Consider the following 12,241-nt stretch of genomic DNA (forward strand, 5'->3'; position numbering starts at 1 on the left):
CGGCATGATCTCCGGAACTCAATCCCATCGAGCATGTATGGGAGTTTCTAGGCAGACGCTTATCAGCTCGTACCTTACCACCAGTAACGATTCCGGAGCTTCGATTGGCGCTGCAAGACGAATGGGCAGCAATGCCTCAACAACTCATTGACACCCTCATTCTCAGCATGGGCAGACGCTGTGAAACCTGCCTAGCAGTCAGGGGAGATCGTATGCCCTATTAAAGACCGGATGTTTCTTGCTGGACACCCATCACAGGGATGTTTCGGCCTTCAGTCGCATTGCGCTCCATGCTACTTTTTCAATAAAGCTTCTTTCTATCCCTCTGATTTCTCTTTTAGTAAGTGTTGCTTACATTACTCATGTCCTTACGTACTGGGAATCTTATGGCATTAAATGTGTTGATTTGGAAAGCTTTTGTACAAAGTTGTATTGAAAAAACTGTCTCGTCCTTAATTTTTGCACACCAGTGTAAAGGCATTTACTCCATGTGAAAATTGAGAACATTACCTTTGATTATTTAGATTAATTTGCGTGCATCCTTAATTGTCAAAGTTGATATTAATCTCTCTAACATGATGTGAAAAGCTTGAAATACAACAGTATGCTTGGCTGTTGATATTGACACATTTTATCTTAGCACGTAATTCGTAAGTAACCAAAACACCCTGTAAAACTCTCATGAAACCACTTATTTTTTCACAGTTAAAAAATCATACTTTTCCCCTCAATCATTGCATAAAACAAATACTTAACAATATTTTTACATTTTGCTAATTTACAGAAAAGAGAAACCCTCTTCATAAACCAAAGGAAGTGTTAATGTTATGCATTTTGTATTAGAGAAGTGGTGTAACGTAAACTTATTGGAGTGGAAAATGCTGTATATTGTTGCGAGCCGATAGTTTTTGCTACCTTAAAATCTCAAAGCAGTGTTTTAAATTCATTCTTATTTTAGTAATTGTATGTAAGATATATTTATTGCTATGAAAATTAAATACAAACAATGATTTGGGTTTATTTGTTATGATGAGCTTATTGATACCATGTAGAAAATGTTGCTGACAAGTTCATGTTGATATCAAATAGTACAGTAAAGGAGAGTTCTCAGTAAAATAATAATGGATAAATATGAGAGTTGAAAAGCCTGTTGTATCTTTTTGTATAATTCTCTGTATTTTGATGATAAATTAATGTATTTTATATCTTTGTTACTATTTTTTATGTAGACATTTTTTTCCCTTCTGTAGCATACACCACATTCTACATTCTGGGCTTGTTATTGTCAATGCAGATTCCTTTTGTTGGTTTTCAGCCTGTAAGAACCAGTGAACATATGGCATCTGCTGGTATGTATTAAAAATTATTTCCTGTTGTTGAATTCCCTTGTATCAATTTCAAATCTAAATATGTATTTTTTAACTCATTTATAACGTCTTTTTTTCTTCCATTTATGTAGGTGTGTTCATTCTTCTAAATGCGTATGCATTTTTAAAGTATCTTCAGTCATTCATGACGCAGTCAGAGCTTAAGACTGTGTTTGTTTTTGCAGTAATTGGCACTGGAATTTCGGTGTTTTTAGGCGTTGTGATTCTAACATATGCTGGTAAGACATCTTAATATTTCTTTCATGAAACTAGAAGATTAGCTTGATATCTGCCTAATGTTATGAATTTATTGATGTTACAAGGCTTTCCCAAATATATGGACCATTGCTATGTCATGATTTATAGTTATCTTCCACTTGTTAGGTGTTGCCACTGCAACAAACATTGCACTGTCATACACAGTTGATTAATACTCCATATATCACTGGTGATGTTTCGTAATGTTCAATGGTGTCCTTTAGTTTCAATGATCTTATTTATTTCCCTATATTAGTGCTACACATCTGTGACCAGTTGGTTGGTGACTAGTGATAGTCAACCTATAAATCCAGTGATTATCAAAAACTTTGAGTGGCCATGTCATTCATTCCCTTTAGAAATCTGTTTAATTTTTGAAGCCCCCCCCCCACAAGTGACATATCTGTTGATTCTAAAGTGGCCAACAACCTGTGGTTCATTGATGATCAACAGTTTTGGGAGACAGTGTCCTTCGACTTAATTTTGATTTAAAAACCTAAATTTACCGCAGTGCTGCATAACAGTTATTTATAGGTTGATTGCAAGTGGCTGTAGGCCATGAGTGACCAGCAGTTTTGATATGCACTTTATTGTTTCAGTTTAATTAAGAAATACATCTGTGCACTACCTCACACTGGTGACTTGTGGATTGATCCCGAGTGACGTGATTAACCCAGAGGTCATTGTATTCATTAACCTGTAGCTCACTGCAGCCTTAATGTTTATTGCTGTGTTTCAGGTTAAAGTCTAAACATATTTCACTGCTTTGCTCCAGTGACTTAATGATTGACCATGACTGTGTTGCTAATGACCAGCAATCATGGTGGACACAAATATATCATAATTTTTTTTAAAAATTAGTTTATTGCTCTCTCTCACGTTGCTAACCAAAGGGTGACCATCAGTAACTATTAACCTGTAGCTTCCTGTGTCATTTAGTTAAACTTATAAATTTACTGCATTATGTCATACTAATCACTAGTTGGTTAACCAACAACCTGAGCAGGCATCAATATTATTTGATTTAATTTAAATTTAGTGCACTATTCTGCAGCAATGACCTACAGGTTTTACCATCTGTATCTACGTGCAGGTCATCAGTGACCAGTCCCCTTTATAGTTACTTTTTTTTAAAAAAATGCCTAAATGGTTGTAGTTTTAAATGCATATAATTTATAATATAAACAAATTATAATTTTTGTCAGCATTTGATGCATTATTTTGATAAAAGATGTTTAACTCCATACATTTTGCAATTGTTACAGAATCATTTTTTCCCCTGTTTGAATGTATACTTTTATGTAACCTTTGAGTATCATGTTTTCATGGATCACATTAAGAAGGTGTGTTAACCATTTATGAACTAATGGATCATTTAGAAAATTCTGCACTTTTATACTCACGGGTAAAATTAAGAGAATATGCAAATTACATCTATTTTTACAAAAGGTATTGAATCAAAGGTATTAATTATGCCTCTGAAGAATTATCAAGTATGCAGAGTCAAATTCATAAGTGTGCACATGTGTGGTTGGGGAGGAGATATAAGTATACAAGAGCTTTTTGGCGATTTGTACGCTCGTACTTCTTCACGACATTCGTTGCATTTCTCCTAAGAGTTGGGATGTTTTATAAGGTATCAGGTAAAATGAGTAGCTACAAACATATGGAATGATGAAATGAGATTGAAAATTGTTAGTAATTGGAGGTAAGTAAGATCATAAGTGCTGGTGGCTGCATGCAAACAGTTTCTTAGCACTTGATCCATATCGAGATGACCTGGATGGGGCTGAATGAGTATCATTATTTGGCATTTTCAGCATGGCAACACGACTGCTACAGCTTAACAGCTCTCACATGTGCTGTATGCTGTTACTGAAACCCAAGTTTTATGGTCTAGAGTTGCTTGAAGGTTTTGTGAAATAGGGCTGTATGGCAGAAGATCCACTAGTTGTGTCTCACTCAACAAGTGAGTGCATTTAGCATAGTGCAAACAACATGCACCTTGTACCAAACTTCAGTGGAGCACCATGCTTTTTACAGATAGTCAAGACTGAACCTGGACAAGGATTCTTATCGTACCTGTATCAGTAGAGAGCCTAGAACACAATACCATCCGTCTCTTATGAGAAAAAAAAAAAGGATCATAACCATGGTGGAGGTATAATGGTTTGAGCAAGCACTTTTGTTGGATGGTTGCATACATGCATGTGTTTGACAATGGCTCTCTGATTTATATTAAGAATCACTAAATGAAGTAAGAAAACATTTCCGGGGCATTCATTAAAAAATTATTTGAAGAGTATTAAGTGAAAATGTATTTTGTGAAATGTATCAAAGCTGTCAAAATGTATAAGGAATAGTTGAGTGTCTGGTGGTGAAAATCCCATACTTGCATGGAATTTCAGAGGGAGTTTTTATATGTCAATACAAGCAGAAGGTGACAAATAGTGTGTATCACCTATGCAGTCATTACACTTTAAGCAAGCTTTTAAAAATAGGGCAAGAAGACATTGAAAGAACAACAAGCAATAGTTTGTTTTATCATGGAAGAAGGGAAGATGTACTGAAATGCATTGACAGTTGGCAAGGATATACATAGAGCACTCTTATCTTACTGCAAGCACATTAGAGAAGGGGATCATCTTTGGCATAAGATATGCAGTGTTATGGACCAAGCACATCACAGGTGCCATTATTGCAAAAGTGAATGAGTTCATTCAGCATGATGACCATTGTGTAACAATAGAGAAATTACGAAGAGCATGTACTTGAGTGCTGGAACTGTTATAATTGTTAGGAATCGACTGAAGTTTTACTGTTGATTCCTGAAAACTATAGCAGTTGATGTGTACCCAGTGAGTGAGGAAGACAACAGGCTTTCATATGGCTTCAGCAGTATGCATCTGAAGATGACTTCATAGATAGTCACCTGTTTTAAGAGCTGAGAGAGAAAGCTTTCTGATGGCAATGATTCCAATCAAAAAATAACATAAAGGAGAGAAATCAGAAGTGATTCCAGAAACAAATTTAGGACTTTCTTTATGCTTAATATCCTGCTGTGATATGTATCTGTATAGTAGTGGTAAATATTTTTTAAAAATGTTAAATCATTGCTGTTAACAGAACTTTTGTCTCATTTCCTTTTTTGAATACCTCTGATGTTTTAAATACCAAAATTATGTGTGCCAACTCACAGGGAATCTCATGACTGGATAAAAACAATCGTGCTGCTCAGTTAAGGTTTTTTTTTTTCCTGTTTTGACATTTGGCTTATTATTATTATGTATATACATAGATATTTTGTATTTTTGTTAAATATATGTCGTACATACATGCATATGCACACTAATAATTAAAAAATTATAGGTTTTATTGCTCCTTGGAGTGGGAGGTTCTACTCCTTATGGGATACTGGATATGCAAAAATCCACATTCCTATTATTGCATCAGTATCCGAGCATCAGCCCACCACCTGGTTTTCATTCTTTTTTGATTTGCATGTTCTGGTTGCAACATTTCCTGTTGGATTATGGTATTGTATTCAGAATGTTAATGATGAGCGTGTTTTTAGTAAGTATCATAAAATATTGAATTATTTTTTGTGACTTCTCTTTTTTCTTAATGCAAAACAAAAAATGGAACTACTCTTATATATGCCCTCGGTTGGCAAAAAATTTCCATGGCACCATATTACTATCTAAAATTTTGTCTAAATTTCAAAATTTAAACCTAAAATGTCTGCAAAAACCACATTTTTAACACATAATTTGCACCAAAAATCCACACAAAAAGAAAAAATTTAGATAGCAAAAACGTAAAGTTTCTAACCGAAAATATTTGACAAGAACCCATGTACTGTTTTATCTGTTTTAAGTTTAAAAAATTAGAGAATTGCCCAATCTATGCAGAGAAGGTATCTAGGAATTACGCACACCTCGCTAAAATAAACTAACAACAATAAATTTCAAACAATACCATGTGCACAGCATTCTGTTTTAACTTAAAAATACATCAGCGAATTGCACAATCTAGGCACTGCACACAAATCAACAAAATAAAATAAATTACATGCAATTCAAAAAACAACAATAATGACAGAAATTCATACAAAAAAAAAAAAAAAAAAAACAATGAATATAACATTTTACAAAATAGGAACAAAAATAAAATAAAATGCACTTATTGTGAATGCTTCTTCAAACAGCAGAAATATCAATTTCAAACATCAGATAAACGATTCAAAACAAAAAACACTTTCATCAAATATTATATAAACAAATTTTCAATTTATCCCACTCAACAGTTCTTAGAATTTCCACAAATTTGTTGAAAGGATCTTCTCCCATTTTAGAACAGTAATGGAAAAACATATAAACCACCAAACAAAACTCAAAATTGCATTTCTTATTATAAGTAGGCAACATAGTTTTAACATGCTGCCACACACTCTCTATCGTATTTATATGACAGCCACATTCACTACCCAAAAAATTAATACTATGATCACAAATAAATATTTAAAACATTCTTTTCCTAAATCCTTGTAGGATTTCCAGCCATCCAAAAAAGTAGTTGTACCAGGCGCGCAACTGAATTTTTGCCACCATGTTTTTCACTGCAACATAAACCATTTCAAAATGCCCACCAACCAGCAAGTAAAACCACTACAGCAAAAATAAGTATCTACGTTAGAAAGGTTGCCATACAAGCAACATCGCCCCCAAAACCATCGCAGAACACGCAATCGTGCAAAAAACCAGCACAGAACACGTATCATCACATTTGCCAACTTGAGGGCGTAGTGGCATTCACAATTTTCTTTTTTCACATTAAAATACCTGATCATTTAATGTTAAATTTATGTGAAGAGCGTCCTTCTCATAAAAAAGTACCATTATATAAAAGCAAATTTTTGTTGCTTATTTAAAACTGAAACCGAAAGAAATAATTATTCAGTTATTCAGCTGGTATTAGCTTGTCAAATATTTCATAGTGTCATCAGTGATTTGCTTAATTAATGATATAAATATTTTCTATTAGAAGTAGTTGCATCTCATTTTTTTTTTCATTGGATGAACTTAATTTATAATTAACTGAAGTGAGAATAAAAAATATAATTAAAACCAAATTTTTAATCATAAATGTGAAATCAAACTGCAGTTTCAGATGTATTTTGTGCAGATTTTGTTATATCAGCTAATGGTTAAAAGTGGTCTCTAGTATATTTACAGTAGGTTCTCTTGTATAATGTACATTTCTATGTTAATCTGGAGTTGCTATTAGACTAGAGAATCTCACAATATTTTGTTCAAACGCAGTATTTCAACAAATTTTCATTTCCAAGAAGTTTACGTATTCAGGCTGCATGATTAGGTTCTGTGAGCTTTCTTTTTGATTGTGTTACTCATATAAAACATGGTATCTTTATCATTCATATGATCATGATATGACGTTTTTTTCCAATTGTCATAAAATATCTTGGGTGCAACCTGTCATTCAAACTAGTTCAAGAAAAATATGTTTCTAGGAAAGTTATCCATTGCATTTCATGTTTGTGGGTTTGATATAGGTTTAAGGGGAGGTTTTTCAGTATGAAATGTTGAATGTTTTAAGACGAAAATATATATTTCTGCTTCTCTATAAATACATAATGATAAAAAGAATTAGCTGTTGAATCATTGCATGTATAGAATTGTTATTATTTAAATGGAAATGGCATTCGGTTAAGCACCACCATTTTCCAGTTTTCTGAAGCGACAAAATGTTTCATAAGCCCCGGAATAATGGATTATCAAAATAAAGCTGTAAAATGTAAAGAAATAAAACAGAAAAAAACTATGTATTCTTTTTGCCAGTATATATATTAACTTAGAAACAAAGAGAGGTTAAATTAGAAGTGAATTTAATTTAAAAACATAGCGTAAATGTGGAGAATTATGAAAAATCATCTTGTAGGTGTGCTTGCATGATAGTTTTGTATTTCATGTGATAGTCAGGTACAGTGAAAAACAATCAAAGCAAAAATGTGTTATCCCAGTTACCGAGGCAAAATAAAATTTGACGGGTGCCAATAACTGCATTCTATGTATTTAACATAAATTGAGTAGTGACAAAAGCTTTTATTTATTTATTTATTTTTTTTTGGTACATATGAAAATTTGTATACAGTCACTAATGTAAGTGAAAGTTAGGTAAAATTGGTAGCTTGCAGATGTTGTGAAACATGATGTGCATTAAAGATGCATGATCTAAAGAATTTCTCAAAGCATGGCAAATCTTATAAAAAAATGGGGCAGTATCCCCTCCTCTTGATTATCTGCAGATATCTAATACTGACTGATATAGTTTTTTTTTTATCTCTGAAATCAGCTGTATATGAAAAATATTATCTTTCTTTCTGCCAAGAGCCTGCTTTCCAAGGGCTTTCTTGTTTTGAGACTGTCAAAAAGATATCATATGTGATCAGGAAATGTTATGGTAGATACAATATTCTTAAACATTGTGAAAAAACATTGCAAATGTTATAAATATAAGTATTTTTTTTTATTTTAAAGAATTATTAATATTCAAATATGAAGACATGAGCTTATTAAATGTTCATGCAGGGGAAAAAAGGAATTTTTTTCCCCAAACTAATACTTAATGTCATGCCACTTTATTTCAATGGGAAGTAACATTTGAAGGGAGAGAAATTAGAAACTCTTGACTATAAAAACATTGGAAATAAGCATTGTGTCTATTATAGTATGTATAATTTTGAGATACATTTTTAGTTTGGGGGATAAAATAATAGTGTTTGTAAATAAAGTATTTTTTATAGCAGTGCCACTTGCTACTGATCAATGAAAGGAGTTTATTTAGTAGATACTTTTGAAATAACACCTAAATTTATAAGTAAGAGGTCTGTCTTAAAGTACTGGAATGTAGCTTTTGAATATGAAAAATGTGTTTAAGTTGTAGATATAGTGCTCAGAATTTTTGTATATTTCAGTTATTTTGTATGCCATTACTGCTGTGTATTTTGCTGGAGTGATGGTTCGATTGATGCTTACATTAACTCCAGTTGTGTGTGTTTTGAGTGCCATTGCATTCTCACAAGCAATGGAAACATATCTTCAGGATGATGAGTGCCCTAAAACATCTTTGTCTTCAAATGATAGTGATTCAGAGGAAAGTGATGGAACCCCTGACAAGAAAGGAAAAAATAATCTGTATGACAAGGTAATTGTTGCCTTAAAAAATGTGCTTTGTCTATTTATATTTTTATTTTATTTTAAAGAAATATGCATAATAAATTTTGTTTATAGTCTTTTACATGAAGGTATTTAGTATTGACTTTAGAGAAACAAGAAATCATTTAGCTAAAAAAAAAATTAAATTATTGTGCTAGAAATTTATGCATCCAGAACTAAATAAATTTATATAATTGATCGGGCCTCTTATAATTTTCTATGTTGTTTTTTTTTTTTTTTTTTTCTATAGTTGCAGTAAATTTCATATCAGTAATGTAAAGAAATTTATTTGATTGATATTTAAGGAAGTATTTTTGTTTCATTAAAAATTCTCAGTAATGGAAAGTTGTGCATTAGTATTTTTTAATTTTAATAAATCTTACACTTCTTTCCATATTTAATTTTTAAAATGTGTTTAAAAAACCTAAATTTTATAGAAAAATGTAAACTGTAAATGCTTTTCTCTTCAGAGGGTTTGTTATTACACTTAATTTTTATTCAAAATTTTGTCTATTTATATATTCATAATATTCAACAATGTGGAAAAAATGTATACATTCTTCCTTAATCATGTTCTAGGCTATTGAATTATGCTGACATATTAAAAAAGTAGTCTCTTTTTCATTGTTTATGTGAAGATATTTGTGTATTTTGTATGTTTCGTTTTTATGGTTCAAGTGCATTTTTTAAGATTTCATTATATAGTAGCTGTGAGAGAATTTTATTCATATCTGAAGAATTTATCTGTCAATAATTAAAAAATTAGCTTTGTAAGATCATACTTAAAAAATGAAAAGTAGTTTTTTATAATTTTAGAATGTTTAAATTAAAGGGTTTTATACCTTATATCCAGATACTCTGGACACTAAAAATATTTCTTAAAATTCGCTTAATTTTTGGTTCAGTATAAATTATTGAGACATTTATCTGTCTTCATAGTATTCTCTATTTAAATTGGGTAATAAAAAAGAAATTTGATGTATTCTTGTTTCACAAATATTATCTGATTATTTTTTAGGCTGGAAAAATACGCAAAATTAAAACTGATCAGTCAAAAGAAAATCATGGCTTGGGTACAAATCTGCGTAGCATAGTTATTGTGGTGCTAATGATGATCTTAATGATGTTTGCAGTGCATTGTACTTGGGTAACTAGCAATGCATATTCGAGTCCTAGCATCGTCTTAGCATCATACAGTTCTGATGGGTTTGTATTTTTGTTCTTTATGTGTTATGGTGTATTAATGTTATAGATTATTAGGTTGTTTTTGAGATTATGACCATGATTTTCATTAAAGTGTGCAATCAAGCTTTAACATATTGTACAGTTAAAAATCACAAGTAGAGCTCTAAATTTATATATTCAGTCCAACAGGCTTATAAATAAAATACCTTAGGCATGCAAAATTTAAAATGAATTCTGCAAAAGATTTTAAAGAAATTTTATGTAGATGTACAAAGCAATGTACAGTACAAATGCATATTTAGTTTTAAACATATTTCATGCTATGAAAACAGGTTTATGCCAAAGAGAGCTTGAAGCGGGTGGAATTTTAGAAGAAAAAAGTCTTTGCACTCTCTACGAGGAAAGATGTTATTTTGGAGGAACAAATTTTGTTTTCTCATGAAGCTGCATATAACTACTAGACTCTGGGATAAGAGTGATATATTGAAATTGCTTCTCCCAATTCAGCCCAGACAGGATGTATAGTTGTCAAGTACAGCAATTTGAGCAACAATTATGTTCTTTGCATCTTCTTATTTTGAAGGTATTCATTCACAGTCACAGTTCTTCACAAAAATAAAGTATAGACTTAAAGCCGCTAAGAAAAGTTGTATGTGAAGTTTCAAGATTTCATCTATATGCCTTTGACCTGCATCCAACCATTTTAATACTGTTCTATCATGCATCTAGTATGCCAATGGATGATCTCTGTCTTTGATGTATTCTTGGCCTTCTATGGTTGTGAACTAATCTGAGTTCACGTTGGATCTTGACTCTTTACTAAGAGTATATGAGCCTAATTGATATTGTAATCAAATATAATTTTTTCTGCACTAAATGAAACAGAGGTTTCTGTAAGAAAGAATGAAGTGGATACACAGTCCATTGGCATTCTTACATAAAATCTGCACTCGCTGACCTTAATGCTTAAGATGATTACAATCTGTTTCTCATAAAAAATCCTCTTCAGAAGCATCCTAAGGTGCAATTCAGTGCTTTGCTCTAATTATCTAAACTGTTTTGATACCAGGGTTCCAGAAGAGAGGAGATATCTTGTTATTAATTCCATTTTATAGTAAACAGTTCTTAAAAGAAGCCAAAAAATAACAAAATCCTTTTATTCCTTTGGGAAGATAAGCCTGGAACAGTCATATTTTGTATAAAATCTACTCTGATTTAATGTTATTTCTGTACCTAATTTTAAATTGGCCTATACCTCTTCCATATAATTCCAATTAACAAATAATAGCTTTCTTACCTTGCTATAACTTTTATTGTTTTTGTCCTGGATTTCTGGTTTTTGTCTCAGTTTTGTGGAACGGTTTATGTAAAATGGGAGGCTAAATGCTTAGGAGTATTCAATCACCAAGTACTTCATAAGGGCCTTTTTAATGATACCAGAAAATTTATAAACAGGTTTAAATTTTACTTATCATGTTACAGCTCAGTGGCATAATGGTTTAATTTGAATTTTTCAATAAAAACTAATACTATTTGTTAAGTTATTTGCATCCTTCTTCCTAAAAGTTATTAAATTTAGTTCTGTATTGTTTGAAAAAGTTTTAAATAATGTTCTTCTCAATTTAATATGGAATTGTAATTCTTAGCATTTTAATTTTGTAATGTTTAAACTGTTTAGTGTTATTAATGAAGGAACAGTTTTTATTTAGGACATAGCATAGACATGTTCTGCCAGCATGCTTATGTATTCTTTTTAAAATATGTTTTCGAAACTTTTCACTATGATGTATATCTTTCATTCTACTAAGAACTCATAAAAATTTAGTAAACATAGTACCAGTGATTGTATTCTTAGAATTTGAAATAAAAGAACTCTACATTCATTATTCATCCCATATTACATTCATTTAGTCATATTTTATGGTAATAACATCTCAGTGTTTTATTATTATTGTTGTTATTATTTTAGATCCCGACTGATTTTAGATGACTTCAGAGAAGCCTATTATTGGATATCACAGAACACTGCAGAAGATGCAAGAGTTATGAGTTGGTGGGACTATGGCTATCAAATAGCTGGAATGGCTAATAGAACGACCCTTGTTGATAATAATACATGGAATAACAGTCATATTGCTTTAGTAAGTGCAAATGCATCTCTGATATTTATGTTTAAAGTTTTATGTATTATCAAGT

General features: G+C 31.5%; 1 protein-coding gene across 1 annotated transcript in view; it reads left to right on the top strand.

Annotated features, from left to right (window-relative positions):
• Positions 1-12,241, top strand: part of Stt3B (catalytic subunit 3B of the oligosaccharyltransferase complex) — a 74,942-nt gene that overhangs the window by 43,108 nt on the left and 19,593 nt on the right. Inside the window, exons 8-13 of the mRNA XM_035367955.2 lie at positions 1,251-1,349; positions 1,460-1,606; positions 4,995-5,198; positions 8,620-8,849; positions 9,879-10,066; positions 12,015-12,186. Of these exons, the coding sequence (XP_035223846.1) occupies positions 1,251-1,349; positions 1,460-1,606; positions 4,995-5,198; positions 8,620-8,849; positions 9,879-10,066; positions 12,015-12,186 (1,040 nt within the window). The remainder of the gene's footprint in view (positions 1-1,250; positions 1,350-1,459; positions 1,607-4,994; positions 5,199-8,619; positions 8,850-9,878; positions 10,067-12,014; positions 12,187-12,241) is intronic.

This window comes from Stegodyphus dumicola, chromosome X1 (genome assembly GCF_044657685.1).
Source record: "Stegodyphus dumicola isolate Sdum_Otavi_A_Nest chromosome X1, ASM4465768v1".
Taxonomy (NCBI): domain Eukaryota; kingdom Metazoa; phylum Arthropoda; class Arachnida; order Araneae; family Eresidae; genus Stegodyphus; species Stegodyphus dumicola.